The sequence below is a fragment of the Phalacrocorax carbo genome, chromosome 2, assembly GCF_963921805.1.
Source record: "Phalacrocorax carbo chromosome 2, bPhaCar2.1, whole genome shotgun sequence".
In the NCBI taxonomy this organism is placed as follows: Eukaryota; Metazoa; Chordata; class Aves; order Suliformes; family Phalacrocoracidae; genus Phalacrocorax; species Phalacrocorax carbo.
Window position 1 is genome coordinate 32,650,461 of NC_087514.1, and position 22,019 is coordinate 32,672,479.

The window sequence follows — 22,019 nt, forward strand, 5'->3', positions numbered from 1 at the left end:
TCTAAAAGCTGCCCTTAGTAGGCTGAGCTCACTCCTGACATCATTGTATACAACAGGTGAGTGGCTTGCTAGGTGACTTGTCTCACTGTTAGCTCCTTGCCTGGCCCACCGTGTTCTTCAAGGATATTCTTTATATATTTTCCTCTTCCATTTCCATTCCACTTCCATTGTTTTATGAAACACTTTTTTTTTTTTAATCTGAAGCACACATTTGCAAAACTGTCCCTCTTCAGACTCTAGTTAAGATCTCTTAAGATTAGTTATTTTTAGCAGAAAGTGGAACCATCAAATATTAGATTTTCTCAAAGATAGGTGTGTGGCATTCTGGAGAGAATTGAGCCTTCCCCATGCTTCACACTCTTCCTTGCCGGTTCTTGAAAATCAAACCGACAATGTCAAACCAGTGGTATTTTTAAGGTGCCACTCCCCAGTAAGATTTTCATGTTGTCTCTGAATAGGCTTTTATTAACTGTGAAAGCCATTTGAATGAATAATGCAAGTGTTAGCTTAGAAATGTTCCTGACCAGATCTGAAAATGTCCCTTTTACAGGAGCACCATGACCTCTTTTTCATCAAAACGTCTGTTCAGTATTAGTCCGTATTGTTCATTCATAATATAAGTAGCTGAGATTGTTCTTGGGACATTCAGATTAAATGGATACTAACAAGGAGTTGAAAAAAAAAGTATTACTTGACATACATTAAAATGTTGGGTGATGTTCTCTGGTATTTAAATGCAGGTATTTATTCTAGATTTGCACACTCCATGATGCTTCAAGATGATCTGTGTGCCTTGGAAAGAGTTAGGTTTATAACCTGTTATTACAGTGGTGCTTCCTCCCTGCAAGATCCCATTTTCTCCTCTTCTAGCTTTGTCAGACCATAGTGTTGATACTGTCAGATATTTTTAGATAAAATCTTTGATTACTTCTTCACTGAGTGTCTTGCAGTTGTCTGAGCAGTCTGCATATGCTGCGTCTTATCGACCAACTGTTACATAAATGTGACTTGACTTTTGCCATAGGGGAACAGTAAGAGTGACTGAGCAAGCCAGAGGGCAGATGTTACAGGCAGTGCTTTCGCATAGGAACCAACAGGCCAAAAGGAGAATTGGGGAAAGACATGGGAATAGGGAGGTTCAGGAAAGAGACTGGTACTTTTCAGCAGTCCTTTGGGAAGGAGCAGTCCTCCCTCGGCCGTAGCTGATTGATAAAGGGTATATGGTACCTGCAGCTCCTCTTGTCTTAGTGCCCCATCCAGTTCTTCCTCACTTTTGCTCAAACTCACCAACTCTCACCAACCCTGTATTCTCCACAGACCTCACCCACGTTCTCCAAAGCTCAACCTGCATCTCCTTCAGACCCCGCTCCGCCCTCCCAGTCTTTCCCTGAGACCCCAAACCATTAGTGCCCAGCCTTCCACCATCTTTAGCATGTTTCCTATCTCTCCTGTTGGATTCATGTGCAACTGAGAATTCAGGTATCTGCTTCAGCTGTTCAGTGACTCTGTTTTCTGTCTGCCTGTATATGCCAGCCCTTACATGGTCACCAGCAGTCACTGCCACTGCAATTCTAGCCTCCCCGCCGGCCTTCTGCATCCCGCTCTCCCAAGAGAAGAATAGAACCAATTTATAGCTACGATGGAGTTTGAAGACAAAGACGGGACATAGACAGTACTTACCATTAGTGCAGATGGGAGCATCAGAGCAGGGTTAGAAGACGTCTGCGAAAATCAGCTGACAGTATGTGAGTTACCCTGGTTTGCTGAAGTTTTTCCTGTGTGACAGCTTCTCCAAGCTGTACAAAGCTTGCGAGTTGAGCACCAAGGTTGGGCAGTTTTCTAAATGCATTGTCATTGTTGCCATAGTTAGTGTCGTTACCCAGACAGTAAGGGGGAGAAACAGACTGATTCGGATTTTGATAATAACCATGTCTGGATTATCAAAATCTACTATTTTTAATCCCTTATAAGAGATATTCCAGGATGCCTGGCGTAAGGGGACTGACATTGGCTGAGTGATAAAACTGAGAAGCACTACAAGAAAAAGAAGATAACTGAACTTAGTTGGTACTGGTGAAAGAAAAAACTGATGGGGTAAGAAACTGAAAGGAGAATGAGGTTGGCTGGATAAATGGGCTGGGACTGGGATCAGTGAGAAGGCAGTAGTAAGAGAGGCTAAGAAAAAATGTCTAATAGTTTTTTCTGGGGTAGAAAAAGAAAACTGGAAATGCCTGGTTGGAGATCCCAGGGAGACAGTGACAGATCAGATAAGAAGTTATGATTAGGGAAATGAAGTTAAGTGTAGGAGAGTAAGATTGAGACCACGTGTATTAAGAGGAACACTAGAACAGTATTGTGGAAACTGCGTTTGAAATTTGGAGGGCTGAAAATTTAGGACTATGTACATGAAAAGCATCTGACAGAGGCAAGGTCCCAGCATAAAAAAGGGAAGGGACAGGAACTGAAGTGGAGATCAGTTGTGGAAAGATGGACAGAAGAACATGAGCTAGAGCGTACTTCACGTAAATTTGCCTTTTTTTCCCACTTGCCTACCTTTTTCTTTGACCTTTTAAGAAGTTTGTCTGGCTTCTGGTGCCCTTAAGCATGAAGGGCTATGGGTTGTTTTAATGTTTTGTAGTATAATTGGCTAATTTTTAGAATATATTTAAGTATATAACCTTTATTTTTTAAGTTTTTTTTTAAGTTACAAAGCAATATTTTAATCAAAATAGTTCATTGCATAGTTTAAACAGCAGAAAAAATGTAACACTTTGGACTAAACACTCAGATTTCTTTTATTTTAGAGTGATGTTTCCTCTCAAGTTATAGGATATGTTTTACGCTGTAGACTGAGAAAGCAACTGACATGAATTACTGTATGATGACATAACTATATCTGATGCAAGTTCTTAGATGACAGAAGCCACCTATTGCAAGTTTCATTTGTCAAAGGTTTCTCACCATGCCATGGAGAAAAGGTTATAGCATTCATCTTTGATGTGATATGAAGTACATTTTAAAATATAGATAATTCTATGGATTCCTTCTCTAAAGAAGGAATGACCCCATCCTAAAAGTTATAGTGAATGCAAATTGATTTTTGCGGAGACTAGCAAAAATTACAGCAAGGTTTTTTTGGTCTCTTCTAGTAAATTGGGTTTTTTGGGTTTTGTTTGAACTGAAGGCAAGCATTTTACATTTTAGAAGTTTTTCACAACTAAGAAGTTCTTCTGAGAGTCTACATGTCCATACTGAGCTGCTTTTTTTTTCTGTCATAGAAACAAATGCCATTGATTACTGATATCATAATAGCGAGATTGACAGTGTCTTTGCAGTGTTTTGCTTGGGGCTTTTCTGTGGCAATCATAAAACAATTCTTGTCAGGCTTTGCATTTACCTTCTTTTAACTATAGGAATGAAAACTTCCATGTTTCATTCACCTATGTCTGTGCCACTTTCAGTTGGCTGCCAGTTGTCTCAATAGGCAACAGTGGAGACACAGGGAAGGGTGACAAGGTCCCTGAACTTGGGTCCCACAAAATAAAGATTCCACGGCTTGAGCAATATGTTGCAGTTTTGGGCAGCTCCATAAGCATAAACAGAGATAATATTTTACCCCCTAATGATGGGGCGACTCCCAAATTCTGCTGCTCTTACCAGTCTATTTGTTAGTTACCTTCCCACCAAGTGTCAGTACATGCAGTGATGTTAGCGTGTGTGCTTCCTTCTGCAAGCTCCAGTTGGCCAGAGCTATATTCAAGAGCTTCAGGGTGTTTTTCACATCAAGATCTAGCTAATACCCCCAAACTCTTTCTGGTATTCATTTCATATTTGTGCTTTAGCAGTGGTCAGAGCAAAATGGGGTTTCCTTTGGACTTCCTCAGGTGCATGAAGCACCTCTTGGTTTTAAGGATGCTTGCCGTAGGCTCTGCTTATGCACCGTTGTTCGAAAACACAAGGTGACAATGACTGTTGCTTAAGCTGCTGGTTTCACACAGGCTTACAGCATTCTGCTAATGCTTGCAAGAATGAGAAGCTTTTACCTGCTTTTATCTAGCAGAGTATCTAGATCTCTGCTTGTATCTAGCAGAATGCAGCCTTTTTCCTTGTAAAAGGATGGCTTTGACACAAGGAGCAAATATATTCTGAAAAATTATTAAGCAGATGTCACAAACAGTAAATGTTCAGAAGAAATGAAAGCATGTTTGTTTGCATAGTTCATGGAAAGAGGAAAACGAGTAGGAAACAAATACAGCTGAAGTGTCAATGGGTTGATGAGTCATGGGAAGAAAGATTGCATTTTTTGATGGAATATCACCAGCAACCTTGGAGCATTTTTTTGTGAAGTGTGTGACTGCAGAGAACAGAGGTGCTTTGAAAATCCTATTTTGAACATCCATCCTTCATTTGAATGACTGGGTGCTGTGATAATAAATAATGGATGAATAAAATTTAAGCCAAAAGGGACCTTCAGGTCATCTCTCAGGACTTCACTGTATCACAAGACATGACACTTCAGCAGGTTATCCTGAACTGAACTAACACATCTGTTTTGACATTTCTTCAGTGGAAGCTATCAATGGCTGAAAAGTCTCAGAGCTTGGAGTTTTTTTCTAGTGGTTCATTAATATTATTGGCAAAATTGTGATTCTTATTTGCATTTGTTGGACTTTGCTTTCCTGCCATTACATGCTTTTCCCAGATAGGTTTAAGCACCTTTTCATGCCAGGATTTTCTTTGTATAAAGATATAGACAGCACAATCTTTTTGATAACTTAACAGATCAAGATCTTTACATGGTTATTCAGTTTTATGCATGTTCTTTGTCCTCTCTTTAATAGTCTTTAAAGAAATGTAGGCAGCAGGGTACTACACACTCTCCTAGTATCTCTCTTACCATCCCATATTCTGCTCTGTGCAGAATTCATGCTGCTTTTCTACTGCCACTTTCTGCTGTCTTGCTCATACATACAAAGCTAGGATTTGTTCTTTTTGCCCCAGCATTGCCTAGGAGCTCATGCTGAGAGGGAGGGGGGTGTGTGCACGTTAGGACTGCTGTATGGAGCTGCTGAAGCAGGATCACTGGCCCCCTGTTGCTAGACATGCAATGTGTACATTGCTGGAAAAAGCCACTTTAGCAAGATGTAGATTGCTACGTAGAGCTACGCTGCCTTCATCTTGACAGCAGTCTGCTAATCTTACCTGTATTTCTTCTGAACAAGAATTTTATGTATACTGGCAGTGAGTGAGGGGTTGCTGAGAAGTGGTGTGCTCTTGCTGAGATCCTTCCCTATAGGGCATCAGAGAGTGACCTATACAAAAACCGTATAGATCAGTGCAAGGGTAGGTCCTTAAGCCAGCTATATGGCCTCCCTTTGGTGATAAAGTTTAGACCAATGTGGGCTCGAGCAGCATCTGTGAACACTTCAAAACATTTTTGAGAAACATGGTGAATTGTTCTGCACACAGCTTCATCCCACCCCAGCTGCTTTGCTGCTGGCTGGGGTCAGTTAGAGGTGGGCTTGCTTCTGGGGATGCGTCGTAGTTTTAGTATTACTGAGGAGCTACAGAGTGATTTTGAGTCGATTTGAATGGTGGTAAGAATGATGACAAAAAAGTCTGGAGAAAAAGTGATGGTCAAATTTATTGCATTACCTTATTTGTTGTCTTTTTTTCTGAGGTTGATAATGTGATGTATTCCACATAATAACAAAAAAAAAGAGAGTGAAACAATTAGGAATCTTGTAAACTGTTCTGTACTGTGTTCTGCTAAGGCACTGAAACAAAACCTCTTGAATAATAGATCTGAAAGACACACTTTGAAATTCTCACAGTAAAAAATGAGAGACATCAAGACTTCTCATGGTATTCTCTGAGAGTACCATGGCTCAACTCTAACCCTGTCTTTGAAGTGTTTTATATTAATCTATTTTGTGTGGGAGATGATCCAGTGATTCCTTTTATTGCCGTTTTTGAAAGCCATCACTAGAATGATTGAGAGATGTTAAAAAATAACAATGCAGAAAAATGTAAAAAAACTAAAATAAAATTCTCTAAATGACACCTTCAGCATAGGAATTAAAACCCAGGCTTAATAGTTGCCTTCCTATTCTATTCAGAAATGCATGTTTATTTGTGGTGGGACAGATGGCACAGAAGAATGAACGGTGGGTAAGCGTGGTTGTAGCCAGCCCTAGCTAGTTCAGCTTTGCATTGCACAGGTCATCATTCCAAAAGGAGGCAACAGAGAATGAAAACCAGTAATGAAATAGAGGGGATATAAGCTAAAATATTCCATTTGTTCCAAAATGTCAGTCATGTATTTTTATAGTATGGAATAGAGGGTATCTGTGAGTGCATTTTTAAAATTAATGGGAAGTACTGGCCAAGACCTCATGAGACTCGACCATCTATGTAATCGTGTTGTTATTTTTGTAGCATTGTTTCCAAGAACAGAAGGTTTGTTGCTTTAAATTTTAAACTAATAACTTGAGTAGTTTTAATAGAAAAAGGAGTGCTTGCTAATTTGTGATCACGTGCGGTTTTAAATATTGGATAGTTTAACAAAATGCTTTAATGTCTACACCTATAATTTAGAGTTTGAATAAAATTCTTAATGCCGTGTAGTAATGAGGATGCTTCCTCTGCATGTGAAATTGCACACCTGCAAAACTACCATCCTATTTTCTTGGTAGCAAATGGTATAATTAGGATCAAAACCTCATTTTTAGTTATTGCGTCCTTGTTTTTACATGCTCATTGGTTTCCAAGTTAACTCCCTTTGTAAACCTTTCACTGTAGCCTGAAATGACTTTTAAATTAAAAAAGAACATTTCCCCCCACAGCATTCTTCAAAGTTAGCAAGAGCTGAAGTATGTCATTCCATATCCTCCCCCTCCAGTTTTATTATGTAAAAATATTGGGGGGTTTTGTTTATTCATATGTTTTAAGGGGACATAGTAAAATGACTTACTTTTTAAAAATTAAAAGTTTAAAGTCTTGACTGAAGGGCTTTGGGATTTTTGGCTGTTTCCTTTAATTTATCATTAAGATTTTGAGAGATTTAAAGCTTCAGTGCAGAAGTGAAATGGTTAGGATAGGGACCAAATTGCAATAAAAGGCATATAGCCAGTCAGAAGGAAGCTTCCAAGTTGCTTAAGTTTGGAAGTGCACGCTGTGCTATTTATGCGCGTTCAGCAAAGAGAAGACCTGCTTTATATAAGTTAAGACACAATAGTTTGATATTTGCAGCATTAGCAAGGCTGTACTGTGTGCTTTCTCTGTGCTCTTACATACTGTATTATATTGGTGATGTACGGTTGTACAGACTTCTGGTTCAAATAAGAGAAAAGATTTTAATCTTGCTTCTATTTGAATTCTTTTCCACAACAGTCCAAAAATTACAAAGAGCCCTGACACAATCATTGGGTTGCCTCCAACTTAACTTCAAGTCATCTTCTGGAAGTGGGTGTTTGAGGAAAGATGCACCTGTACCCAGTGCTTTGTACACTTGAGAAGAGATGGAGGGAAGTCTGCAAGCACTCACTCAAACTAGAGAAAGCTTTTTGGAGCCAATTGATCCTTGGCTGAAGTTCAGGTGAAGGTTTCTGGTGGGTGCTTCAGTGGGTCCTCTACCGACACCGGCCTGAGACAGGGTGACAGCTCAGCAGCAGCAGCTGGTGGATTCCCACCTGTGAAGCTGGGTGTTAGGCAGAGTCCTTCCATGCAAAACTGGTGTTCCCAAAGGGTTAAAATTGGTGGCTCCTGTAAATAAATTCTATAAGTTCTGTAGAGTATTCCTATACCTTCACCTATGTGTGCATCTAAACTACCTGTGTCTACTTCAAAGTGAATTTAATACTCTTACCTGGCAATAGGAAGTGGTAGGAGGAAAACCCATGAATCTTCGAAAAATACCCAGTGCTTGGAGGTTGGGCAAAGGTTAATGGTTCCTGCTGATGGTCATGAGATAGGATGATCTTGAATACCAGCATTGTTACTTAAAAATAAAGCAAGTCCTTTTGCAAAATGGAGTAGATGGTTTCTTTCCTTTTACACTGGTGTCCAGTGTCTCCTAGGACACCATTCCTGAAAATAATAAAATGCCTGCTTTGTTTCTGGGTCCTGCTTCAAGCTTCTGCTTTAACCATAGGACAGTTTTATCTTTTTAAGGATAAAAACCTTCATGGATAGAATATGCTTCCCACGCATAGAACAAGCTATCATTTCTTCTTGCTCTAAATGTGGTGGATAGACCACCACTGCACCTTGTGTTCATGTTTCTGCTTTTTCTACATCTTCCACTTCTTGTTTATTCTAAAGTGTTTTAGCTGTAGGGAACATCTGTCACAAAACCAAATGTTTATACTCATACAAATTGGCAGTTGTGTCAGCTCCTTAAAGTGATGTTCTTCAGGATCTCTTTGAAAGCAGATGTGCTGCGACTGGAAAACCTTCTTTAATAATTGAGTTAGGTACGATTAAAGTATCTGGAATCTGTTTGAGTTACTGAAGCAGCATTGAAGATTGTAGTTCTTTTTATGAAAATACAATTACTTGGATTTTGCATTACAAATATATGCTGAATTCATGTCTGGAAATCTGAGCAAAGTTCTCTGCAGACTGGTCAATGAGCAAAGTCTTCGTAATGCTAAAATGGGGGAAGTAATGCTTAAAATTATTAATTTATTATTAAATTAGATGTACTAATCATGAGACGTATAGTTCCTTGACAGATTTTCCTCATGGACTTTCCTGGTTCTAAATAGCACTTTTAAAGGTTTGATTAGAAAAACTTAGTTTCATCTATTCGCTTGCAAAATACTTACCAGTGTAGTCTAGCAACCAGCCCAAAAGGAACTGTTGTATGATGAAAGTAATATTTTGTATTTCAGTTACAAATATGGAGCTCAATATCTCTCCAGCTCTGTGCTGTCAAATAGAGAGAGGACTTCTAATGCAATCTAAACGTCATTCAGTTCGATCTTCTCTAGAAAGGTGTTGGACCCTGAAGCCAGTTCTCACAATAGCGTCCTGCTTTTACGTTATTGGTGAGCTGCTTTTTCTCTAGGAGGAAGGAGAGAAGGCAGCAGAGGGATTGCTGGTCTTTAAACCAGTTTTATTTGGTTAAAAATGTGTCCATCTTTTTAAAAGGAGCACAGAATGTTGTAGTTCACTGGTCTGAGTTTAGTGCCGCTCAAGCTTTTTATGCAGCCTTCTGTTTTCAGTGACTTTTTTCCTCTTCTGTGGCTCTACTCTGTATAGTCTCCTTAATTTCTGCACTAGTTGCCTGCAGTGTGTTAGTGCTTTTTTGTCACCCGCTTTACCAATTGTCCCCTTTCTTCCCAAGCCTCCTTTTTTTTCTCATTACAAGGTGTCTGCTCCTTCTTTTCTCTTTCCACAGACCATTCCTCCCTCTCAGACTTCCTCTCTCCCTCTTATTTTGCCTCCCCTCAAAACCTAGTCTCTCTCTCCCTCTCCCTTCTCTTTCCCTTCCCCCCTCCCTGTCTCATTTGTCACGCCGCATCCACTCCTCACACTCATTGATAAAAGCAGAGAAGTCTGATAGTTTATGCCAAAGATAGTATATGGGGTAACGATAACTTCATGGTTGGATGAAAATGCAACCCATCTAGCCATCAGTTTTCCATAAGGTAGAGGTTTGGTTCATGCTAGAGAATTTTCTGGAGATTTCTCCCATATACCCAAATGGCTGAGATCACTGGTCAGCTGGTATCTACATTTAAGGTTCTTCAATGAGGAGCTTTCCTCTTCATTCCCTGTATCTCGAAGCATCCTGACTTCTCTGGGGGACTTTCTCTTTTAAATAAGCCTAACAAATCCCAGAGATACCGTCCATTTGTAAGGTCTTATGCATTGTCTTTTGATTTTGTTTTGCCCTTGTCTTACTCCTCTGAAATGTTGCGTGTTAGCTTTCATGAATAATTGTCATCAGTCGTGAAACTGTTCTGTTTTGAAATGCAAATATTTCACAGAGAAAGGGACAGAATTGATCGTTTCCAGCTGTTCAGGTAACAACCAAACGTAAGCTGCTCTCTGTCTTTGGTAGCTGTGCTGTAGTATTCACTGCAAGGGTGGTTACTTGTATTTTGGACAGAGGAAGGACTTCAGTTTTATGTTTTTAAGAAAATGTGTGGTATTTCCACAGTGTTGATTCATGGAGATCATCACAGGATTCATTGGGATGAGTGCTGGCAGAAACCTTGCTGGCGAAGTACGCTATGTAGCTACCTTGTCAGAATGGAGGTATCAAGTGATCGTCCTTTGCAGTTTGTAACATAACCGAGTATATTACCCAGGATTAAACAAGAGCCACAGGAAATTAATGTAAAATAGAATTGACAGAAAATGGGGGAGGAGGGAAGATAAATGCAAGTCCAGCATCTTTTCTTAAGATGTTTAGTTTTCCAAAAGGATGTTGGTTTGATGTGCTGGAGAAAGTTGAAACCCAGTTCGTGCTAGAAAAGAGTTGTCAGACAGTAGAGATTGTCTGCCCAAGCTGAAGGTGAAAATGAGCAAGGTAGAAATGCGTGCAACCAGACTTCCCTGGTACATTTTCTCCAGATTGTAACTGGAAAAAGTTTCAAACTTTCTCTTGCTTTTGCTTGAGGTGATCAAGCTTGATGCATCTTCAGCTCTTTATGCTTTGACTAGGAAAAAAAAAAGTGTGGCTTGAACTTTCAAAAGAAGAATAAATTTTTTTATTGCTGGACTTCGATCAGTAGCTCTCCAGGTGCATTATGAAAGATGTTAGTGTTTCAAAAATCTTCACTATTTTGGCATGGCCATCTTGACACAGAGTCTGTTTTTAAAACACGTTGAACACTCGCATCTTCTGACTTGAAAGGAAAAAGAAGGAAAAAAAAGAACGTAAAACAATAAAACCCAGCCCTGTAGGCAGAATGTTTTATTACAATAGTTGTGGGGTTTCTTTTTAATTATATGTAATAAAAACTTGCAGATGATACCCACTCTTTAGAGGAGGGGATAAGACAAGAAAAGTTCCCTTGCCCGAGGCCTAGAGTTGGAAATATAAACCGTAGTTAGCTGGCATTATACGTTTTTGATAATAGCAATGTCACCAGTGATCTAATGATGACTTGTCCTCCCCTTTAATGATATGTTGTCCTGCAGATAATTGTGTGCATGATAGCAGATGATACAGTAAAATATTTTGATGGAAGACACAAACAGTTTCCTGTATAATAAACTGCTTTTCTGTAGAGCCTGCATTCCCTCAGCGGGATCTCGTGGTGTCTGCTCTTCCACGGGCAGGACTGTGTCAACAGAGACTGGCTCTGTGGTGTTACAGAGTACGTCCCAGCAGGTTTAGTGCTGTTGCATTACAACAGTGTTGGACTTCCATTGTGGCACGTTGCTACTTTGGTCTGCAGACAGGAGAGCAGCCTTAGGAGACACAAGACCGTTGCTTAACAAAACTTAACTTCTTCCCCTTCTTCCCTTTTCTTCACAGAAAATATCAGAGAGGAACGCGAGTACGCCTGAGACTGCTGGATCTTGAACTCACGTCTAGGTTCTTGGGCGCAACAACTGATACAACACTGCTGGAAGCTGATGCGGTGCTTTTAGGGCTTGTGGAAAGCAAGCAAGCAAAGTAAAAGGAGGAAATTTCATGTAAATAAATGCACTTTGTGCTCTATAGCAAATTATACAAATGAAATGTTTCCTCAGGAAATAAATGAAAAGTGTCTGTCTACTTGGTTATGTAAATGAGATCAATAAAAGACAATAAGCACATTGTACCTGATTCTTGCTCCATTTTTATTCACTCATCTTTCTAGGTCTTTGCCTTTAGATTTAAATGTGAAAGGTTAACTGAGCTTCTGTAGGTAATATTAGTTGAATTGTTGCGTATTCTTGTATAAAGAATTCTGGAGTTTGTCTTTCCATCCCAAAGGGATGTTGATCTAAGATATTGTAGTTCCATGGAGGAAATCCAGAGCTTGCTGTCACGGTGCTCCTTCCAGTATGATGTTTCATACAGAACAACATCAAGGGATCCTGATTTCCAAGTTGCAGTGCAGAATGTTTACCGCAAATACTGGGTTTAATCTCTGTTATAATACATCATGCTTTTATCTCCATCTGCATGAAGAACTAGAGATTATTCTTTGCTTTAATTGGAGCTCTCATTTCCAATGCATGTTAGTAAATTTTCTGTGGTTGCTAATATAAATGAAAAGAAACTATTTCAGTGTAGTAGGCCAAGTGTAGGTCTTAGGTTTCTATAAGTATATTTGAGGTAAATATAACGGATATTTGAACACACGGCCGAAGAACCATGCTGTGATGTTTCCAATATATTTTCAGAGCATATGCTATCAGAGAACATTTCTTTTGATTTCTGGTATATCTCAGCCTGAATTTTGCACAGTCATCTGCGATCTGCATAGTGCCTAGCAGATGTGCTGAGGGCAAGCGAAATTTGCCATTCATACCACTGATTTACAAAAGGAAGCCTGTTTAATCCTAAAATATTTTTCCCAAATGTTGGCATAAAAGGAGATTTGTTAAGGTGGTATGCCTTGTTTGTCTGCAGTGACTGTCCAGTGACACTTGTTTCTCGCTCTGTGTACTATTTCCGTCAAATTCACACTGGCTTAAGCATGTATAACTCAAATCCACGGACACCTCATCTTTCTGCTGGAGCAGGCCACGTGGGCAGTGGTGGAGCCACTAAAGGATGGTTTGTTCCTTCTGCCTCTCATGACTGAGCACGTTGGTATATCAGTCACATGAAGGAAGAGGAGATAAGGGATCCCTAAACAACCAGGGTACCAGGGGGGCAGCTCCAGGCTGCCACAGCTCATGCACCCCTTTCCTTGCCTACATCTGAGAGATACTTGGGTAAGATGGCATCAGAGAGCAGAAACTGTGAGCAATTCTGTTAGACTGCAGCTGGCCTGTGGGTCAGATTGCCACCCAAACTCTGCCAGTCTTCATATGGTCCAACAAAATTCATTTAGAACAGGATACAAAAGCTTTAGAGGTCTTTTCCAAAAACATCATTTCTCTTTTAAAGATTGTCTTTTTTTTTTTTTTTTGAAAGCATATAGAAAGAAAAGCGAAAAGAAGGCTGAAGTGCATTTTTTCTTGGAACCACGGCCCTATGACACGGTGGTTTGATTATTTCTTATTCCTCTGCTGAAAAGAAAAACTTGACGAAACAAAAGAAAACTCCTTTTCCTACCTTTGCCCTCTGTAACACTGAGGAGAGAAGCATATTGCGGGCATCCCCTGATAAGGGTATTTTCCAAAATACATCTCATACGTGATCTGTCAAGGAGAGTATTTTTAATATAAGGTAGTATTTGCCCAAAACACCAGGAGGAATCACATGGAAAATGCATAATCGTTCTGAAGGGAATGGGCATGTTTTAGCAGATCCTTTTATAGTTTTGCAAACCGAAGTTTTGTTTCTGAAATCAATAAGGATCCAAGCAAGAGACAGGAAACAAGCAATGTGAGCTTATTTTGTTGCTTTAATTTGCTCATTCATCTCAGTGATCTTAATTAGGGGAGTTTGAACATGAATTTCATTGGGTGTTAGCCTCCAGATAAAGAGTTACCCTAGCACTGGAGTAGGAAAAGAAGGCCTTTTTAAGCAGCCAGAAGGGATTTAAAGTATCAAAGAGAAATCCTGGCTGTTGAATGTAACTCATCCTACATGCTTCGTCAACCTTAAATAAGAGTATTTTGGGAGGAAATACATGCGTTAACATTTTGGGGGCAGGCTAAGAGTTCTTTCACAGTAGGGTATCAAATAGTGATTTTATCAAATCTTCCTCTGGATAACCTTTAGAGAAGTGGCTTTTAGAGACTGTAGTGGTTGCTATTTCAAATCCAGTTTAGTGTTTTATTTGGAAACCCACAAGTTCACATAAACCGACCCAGTCTTACAAATTGTGTGGTTGAGCCTTCAGTGGCTTTAGGCTGCTGCTAGACATTCTGGCCTTTGGAGAACCAGTCATTCTCCCAGCTTATCTCTGGTGACCTTCAAGGCAGTTATTTATTGGACCTCTAAACTGTTTAGACAAGAGTTGTTGCATGGAGAGGTCTCTATTTGGGGTAGCCTATGCTCATCACACGTTGCCTCAATTCTGTACAACTCCCAAACGCAGAATTAGAGGAAATTCTGAAATGTCTTTGCGATGGGCTGTTGGTGTTATGTTTTGTATTTGTAACATCTACATCCACCAAGAATATATGTAGACTTAATGCAACGTAAGGAACCACCATCGTTACTGAACACAATGGCACAATTGCATGGCCCTGAGTCTGTAAGACTTCCATTTTTTACTCCAGTCTTTTATCGGCCTAGAAATTGCTAATGCAAGCAGCTATTTCTAGGGCCATCCATACAGAAGAATAACCTATCCCTATGAGTTCCCTCTTTCTTCACGATCACATGCATTTTTGCTCCCTCTCTACATTTTCTGCTGCCAAACGCACACAAGCGTATGTACAACCCTATTCTTGAACAATGCACAGTCAAGTCTCCTCGTCCACATAGTTCAGATTCCTCAGTGGCCTTGCATGTGCCTTGGTTTGGGCAGTTGCATGAATCTGACTTTCTGTTTGGAGGTCACTCTTACTTCATGCGTGAGGATAGTTGTTTCTACTAACGTAAAGGAAGGGTAAAGCCACCCCAGCAGCTCCTGCAGCGCTGTGCCTAGCCTGCACCCCACATGGAATACTCTTGTCGCTTAAGTATACTACATGCATTGCTAATATTAACCAAATGAATGCTATTGATTCAACATATTGAGACTTTGTAGCTGTAAGTGTAAATCAATCATTTTGCTGAGAATCCTGAGGCGAGTTCCGCAGCTTTGTTCATCTGCCAAAATCAGGAATTTCTCTATATACCATGCTGTGTTTTCTTCTAAATTTTGTAATTTTGTCTTACTCTGAAGCACTGACCAGATGACTAAGATCATGTGGGTTTAATCTCCCACAATTAATTTTTTTTGATTATGCAGCTGAGATGTTTGGTGTTAGCAGATCTCTTTGTTTCTTGATCTGTTTTCAGAAGGTTTTTTTTTCCTGTAACAATCTTGATTTTTTTAAGTGTTCAAGTTTTTTTGCTCTGAAAATTTTCAGGTAACAACACATACCCCACTTCATTAGCAGATACTCAATTCTCCATCCCCCTCTGTCAGATACTGCTTTGCCTGCTGCCCACATCTCTTAACTGACAAATTTCTCACTTAAATTTAGATGAGCGTGACGGATTCACTTCAAGTAGTTGTAATTCATGCTTGGTATGGTGTAAAGTTTACACTCTGAGATGTAACGCTGCGTGCTCGGAGAACAGCACGGAACGCCTCCTCAGCAGAGGGAGGAGAAGGGCCGGCTGCCGCCTCAGCCTCGCCGTCCCCACGCGGTCGGGTGCTCTACGTACGTGCAGGCAACAGAGCGCTGGGGGACTCGGTACCACGTAGCTGTGGGCAGGTACAAATCTTCGCTTCTACACAAGCAAGAAATGTTTCCACACATTCTGCTAGAAGGACACTTTCGTTTTCTAGGCCTGTAGCTGAAGTGCCCATGAACTTCACCCTACCCTACATCCACCTCTTAGTCCACCCAAACATACCTGACTGTCCGGAGTGCTTTCTGATTTTACAGATGTGCTTATAAGCAAAGTTAGCTTTAATAAAAGCCGAATCAAAGCTGGTTTGGGTTTTAGCTGAAGCAATACTTTGCCTGTTATTCAGGTCCTGTTGTGAAGGCTTTAATAAGTTTTCCTAAAACTCTACGTTTTATTTTATGAACAGAACATTAAGGCACCTTATACATACTTGGAAAGCAAAATAGCTTTATCATGATGTGGAGTTGCAATAAAAATTAAAATAGTCAGTGTTCTTTTGATGACTGATGTGCTATAACAAGACCTGGTAAACCCCCCTGGGCTTGTCTGCCTTTTCATATTCCAAGCCTTTAGGTGATGAGATTGGGGAAAAGGGAAATGCTGAAGAAATCAGGCCTGCCTATTGAGAGCAAGCTCGCATCTCACCACCAAAGCTTTGGCACTGAGCTCGTTTATAAAGAAAAGGATACTTCACATTTTACTTTTCTCTAGGGCATTCTGGGAAGTTTGGGTTTGGGTTCCTCCTCATTTCTTAATACTGTCACATTTATAAATCAGGCAAATTATTGTTCAAGCTTTTTTCCTGACAGCGTTTTGCCCTTATGCTGGGAAAGTTTTCAGGTCTTCTGTTTTGGCTAGAGAGCATTTCTGCTAGGTGCAAGCATGCACTCAACATGTGTATTTTAGTAAATTATGCGTTTTGGGGAAGTGTTATCGCATGTGAAGGCTCTAGGCTGCCCAAATGAGGCTATTACATTGTCATCTGGCCATAACCCAAAATAAATATTATCCCTGGTATGACAGCATTAGACTAACATCAGTAAGTTAATTACTCTTAGGTGTTACTGTTTCCTTCTGGGTTGTGTCTTGTTCAGAGTTAAGCAAGTGGATGCACTCACTCTACGCGGTGGCTACAACAAGGAAATCAACCATTTGTTACCCTTGCAGCCTGTCTGCAGCAGGCTGGGTGTCGAGTGCAGCCAAGCGTTACGCTTCCCAAATGGGTTGATCGGTCCAAGGCGCCCTTTGGGGTAGATAGTGTGGTCACTCTGCAGCTTTGTGTTAACTTCCGAAAGAGGCAGCGTATTTAAATTATTTTAAAATGCTGACGTTTAAAGTAGTAAGAAGGGTCTCCTGTCTTTTATGAGAAATCAAAGAACTACTGAAATGGTCAGCTCTGTTATTAACTGACTTTCACACAACAGTAGATCAGCTGGTTGAATCTTTGCTTGTCTTCTCAGCTTCAAAACTGGTTTGTGTTTAAGACATGACACATGTGGGAACATAAGTGTTATTTCACGGTCTCAGTCCAGTAGTATTGGGAAGAAAATTAAGGGCTTAATACTTCTCCTCCCAGGGAAAGGAGTTGCCATCTTCTCGTCAAAATGACTAAATCAAACACAAAACGTAACTGAAGTAGAAGGCCACAATCTAATGTGCCAATTACCAAAATGTACAGAGACATCAGAGAAGAGGGTTCAGGATATGTCCTGACCTGCCTCACACATGAGTATATGGGCATTGTGTTGAACGTCTTTGAATGGTCACAGTGACCAAGAAGTGCCTGAGGACTGCAGGAAAGCACATGTCACTCCTGTCTTCACAAAGGGCCCAAAGGAGGACTCCAGTGGTGCCCAGTGACAGGACTGGAGGCAATGCGCACAACCTGAAACTCGGGACGTTCCCTCTGAACATCAGGAAACACTTTCACTGTGAAGGTGACGGAGCACTGGCACAGGTTTCCCAGGGAGGCTGTGGAGTCTCCGTCCTTGGAGATATTAAAAAACCATCTGGTCACAGTCCTGGCCAACCAGCTCTAGGTGACCCTGCTTGAGCAGGGGGCATAGACAAGATGATCTCCAGAGGTCCCTTCCAACCTCAACCATCCTGTGATTCTGTGATCTGTTGGAATCTTATTTCTATTTGAATACTGCTTCTTTTTGTTTCTCTAAGTTTGTGAAAGCTTAGAGCTTCTTCTGTATGCCTGGATATCGAGATGATCTGCTCCTGGGCTCGGAGGGTATGGTTTCACCTCAGTATCCGATTGCTAAAGGGCTGCAGGGAATTGGGGCTCTCCAGGAGTGATAAAGGCGGAAATTGGTACCTTCTGCATATCCTCGAGGCTGGCTTGCTGTTTGTTCAGCATGTCCTTCCCTGCAGCAGAAGGGAGACTGTGGCTACTCCGTGTGGCTACTGTCGTCTCCCACTTCCACCAAAGGTATCGTTCCTCCTGCTTTATTCCTCCTGCATGTATGGGCAAACCGAGAATAGGTTCAGTCAAACTTAAGATTTCCTTAGGTTCAGGCTCCTGTTCCGCACAGTAAGGGTGCCCATTAGCTCAGAGGTTGGCATCAGCCACACCCAGTTAAAGGGCAATTCTGTCGATGTGGCTGCCAGCAGCATCTTGCAGCTGGCACAGCTGTTCTTCAAGGATGATTTTTCAGAGTGGAAGTGGTCCATGGACTCCTATGTTTAAGTGTTTTCTCCTGCTAGTCACTGCTAGTCACAGCCTTCCCCATGTGCCAAAGCCCTTGTGTGAGCTCCCCTGGCTCGTTGCAATGGATCTGTTAAATCGCTTGACCCAGAGAAGGACATTTAAATAGGCCTAGCGTGGTTTGCTCAGGATCACATAAGTGCTAAGCAGGCGTTGGCCTGTGATTTCATTGTCTCTTGAGGGCCAGACTTTGCTGTTTGTGACTGAGGGGCTCACACACTGATTTGGGTTCCCACGCGCTCCCAGAAGACCGCCGCTGCATTCACAGGAGCATTTGGGGTGGCAGGGTCTTCAGCAAGCTTAGGAAGGGTGCATTGCCCCCGTGCTTGGAGCTTCCCTCCGCTGGGCGAGCAGTGGGGAGGCGAGAGCCAGAGCTGCCGAAGGCAGGCTGCCTGACAGCTTGAGCTGTGAAAGAGCAGCATCGGCTCAAAATCTTTCTGCCGTGCCCTTTGCACCTCGAGCTGCGGCTTCTTTGCACACGCTGGATCACCGGGGAGCTGAAGTTTCATTTACCGACTGAACGACTCTGAAAAAGGTCCCCCGTCCCAATTAGCGTTGCCAGTCGTCCGCCTCAACGGCGGGTTAAACTGAGCTGCCCGCTCAAGTGGTGGGCGCGGGTCTGGGCGGGGGGCAGGCAGGGGAGCCGCGGGCGGGCAGGGAGCCGGCAGCGCGCGGGGGCGAGGGAGCGCGCGCCGGGGGGGCGCGGGGGCGCCTGCCCCTCTCCAGGGCGCTGGACCCTTTCAAGCGAGCTGCGGCGCGCCGGGTTCTTGTGTGAAAAACAAGGGGCACAATGCTGGAGTCGTAACCTCCTCACCCCTGACGGCATGGGAAAGTGCACTCCGCAGCTCTTGGGTATAGAAAGGCTGCTGCAGGCATGAGAAATGTTCATAAAAATGCCGTTTAGAGCCTGCCCTTCTACGCTGCACATGTCATCTTGCCTATCAAGCTGCCTAATTGGAAAATTAGGCTGGCCTTAATTTAAAGCCCTGAAAGTTCATGCCAATAATTTCCCAGAGACTTTTTTTTTGCAATTATTATTATAAAAGGTTTCAGCACATTGGAAATCTTTATTGGAAAAAAACCCCAACACCCAGAAAGAGCAGATCTTTCATTTCAGAGAGATTCTTTGATTTATGTGTGTGAAATTGTATTGTTGTGCATCCTGTGAATGATCATCCAGAGGTGAATGTGAGCCCCTGTTTTTTTCCACGCATCGTTTCTTATTTGACTGTATGCAGAGAGCTAAGCATATTTTAATTTACAGCATGTTATGATCTTATTTTGGAGCTTAATGCACCTGCTATTTTCTATCTGCTGAGGCTCTGAAAACAACAGTGAGCAGAAGCTGCCATGCAGGTGTAAACATTTCCCCACAGGGTCTTGCCTCTGTGAGCACTGCTGATCCCAAGTCACCTAAAGGGACCTGAGATGGTGTGCAAGTTCGGGCCAGCTGGTTGAATCCTTCCTGACTTTGATCAGGGCTCAACCTTGCAGTTAGCCACATCCAGATAGCTGCAGTCTACATCTTCAAGATCTCCGTCTCAGACTCTACTTAGATGACATGGTGAGGATCTCTCTGTGCCTGGATACTGTCCCTCTGAGACCCCTGATGGGGTGAAGGTGGCAGTGACTGTGCACACCAGGCTGCCTTGTTTAGCCTCATCTGTTAGCATGAAGAAGAAGGATTTCAGGTGACTCCCACGTGTCCTCTGGGGACGGGAGCTGTCGGCCACAGTTGGCTGGACCAGGGCTTGCGGAGGCAGTGCGGCAGGCCACTATTGTTGCTACTGCCACGCGCACCAGCAGTTGGCCACGTTGGAAGCTGGATGGGCTGACAAACCTTCTTGCTGTGTCTCTCAGCAGGGATAGAAGTGGGGACTAAAGAATGACTTTATAAACTTGTTAGTCCTCCAGATTTGTATCCTGTTGCTGAAAGCTGCACGCATGATGCACGTGAGCAGGAGAGGTCTATACCTAAGATGATTTTCAAGGCCAGCATTGGATACCTTAAGACAGGTGCAGTGTGCTAAGGCCAAGGGCACATCCTCCGTGGGTTCCTGCTGAGCCATCTGGAGAGGCTGCTGCTCTTGCACAGCTGCTCTGCTACTTCCCGCCCCAGAAACTCACTCCTGGGTGAGTTTTCAACCAACTTTGAGCATGCTGTTTGTACAGTTCAAGGCTGGTTGGTCGTTCTGATTACTTGTTTTGGCAAATCTACTTACGAGGGTGGGGAGTGGGAAGGAGGGAAGAAGGAACATCTGTCATGGTTTCAGGGCAGTTGCCTTTCCATCTCCAGGAGAACAGCGCCACTGAGCACTGGGGCAGAGGATGCCCACCCATGGGTGAGGCCACCAGGCACAGCTTAGGGGTGGGATGAAACCCCAGGGTTAGGGTTTGGCAGGTTCAGCCCTTCTCTTGGTGAAGAAAGCTATATGTGTGAGTGGGACCCCAAGCTCTCATCTTCCCCTAAAACTGTCACCACAGACACAGGCTGGGGCTGATATCCATAGCTGATGAAGAAAGAAGTGTTCATCTAATGAATTGCCACCACCAGTTATGAGAATTATTTTCCTTGAACCATCCTATCCATCCAATCTGTGACTGATGGCCTTGGTTAAGCTCTGGCAACACCATGGAATTAAATTTTCTGTGAGTTGTACTAACTTCAATACAGCTTCACACATTGCCATGACTGACCCACAAATCAGGAGGGAAGGAAAGGTTGGATTTTATGGGTGAAAACCAAAACATTAGGGTAAAGAAAATACAGAAAACAAAGTGAAAACATAGTAAACAAAACTCCTGCTCATCTCGGGCTTTATCCACCCTCCCTGCCAGTGTGTAGTGTTGCATGGGAAGTCTCCCTTCAGTAAATCACCCATGCATCCCTGAGAGCATCGCTGCCATTTCACTCCTGCTGGAGGGCAAAGCCAGGCCCAGATGGGACACACAGAGCAAGGAGCCCTGTCGTCATGAGAAAGAAGTGCTGTTACTGTTCCACCTTTATTAAGTGGTTTTGAAAGGGCAGGAGGTCTTCCTGGAGCAGGGCTGAGTCTGAGGTGCATAAAAGTAGGTGGAACAAGAGCGTGGTACCTTCTGTAACCCAGAGAGGTGTATAGTGTAGAGTACGGAGTACAAATTTTCATGGGTACTGGGTGCAGAAAATAGGATGAAAAACGCATTTTGTCATCAATTTACAAAGAAAGATAAAAGCATGCTCCTGGCGGTGCTGCAGCTGTGCCTCCTGCAGCACCTCACTGTGTCTCCCTTCAATGTTTTGTTAAGACCCAGAGCTCTGCCGAGTCCTTCCTGTAAAAGGGCCAACTGCAAAGTCTCTGACCTTATTTTGGGTGCTGTGTTTGCTGGTGGCAGCGAGGGCACCAGGCTGGAAGAGCTGCAACTATGCACCATGCTTCACTGGTGCAAACTACCGTGGCGCCCTGTGAGCAGCTGGGGAGGACCTTTTCCCAGTCTGCAGCCCCAGCTCCCATTACCCACTATTTATGGAAAAGCACAGTTGTACGTGCATATTACCCTATTCGACCTCCTCGGCACGGGACTTGGTGGCCAGCCCTGCCAGGGATGTGCCCCCTCTACCGCCTTTCCTCCCGTCAGGCCCGCGCTTCACCAGTGTGAAGTCAATGGAAGTTATCTTCCCTGCCTTCCGCCACTTCCAATGGAAATTAGTTCAACAGGATGAAAGGCGGATGGTGGGAAAGCATGTCAGAAAACACAATGCAGAGAACACAACTCTTGGGAAAGAGCCGTTTGTTTTGTTATTTGAAAGGGCTCAGGATTTAGCCAAAGGGGTGTAGTTATAATTTATTTTAAGGGATGCTGACAATTGCATTTGTCAAGTTAGATTATGGTCACGCTGTCATAAAGGACACTGTT

At 42.5% G+C, this 22,019-nt stretch overlaps 1 protein-coding gene across 1 annotated transcript in view; it reads left to right on the plus strand.

Annotated features, from left to right (window-relative positions):
- MRPS28 (mitochondrial ribosomal protein S28) overlaps positions 1 to 11,788 on the plus strand; it is an 83,887-nt gene extending 72,099 nt beyond the window's left edge. Inside the window, exon 3 of the mRNA XM_064442504.1 lies at positions 11,495 to 11,788. Coding sequence (XP_064298574.1) covers positions 11,495 to 11,639 — 145 coding nt within the window. The 3' untranslated portion in view covers positions 11,640 to 11,788. The remainder of the gene's footprint in view (positions 1 to 11,494) is intronic.
- The last annotated feature ends 10,231 nt before the right edge of the window (positions 11,789 to 22,019 follow it).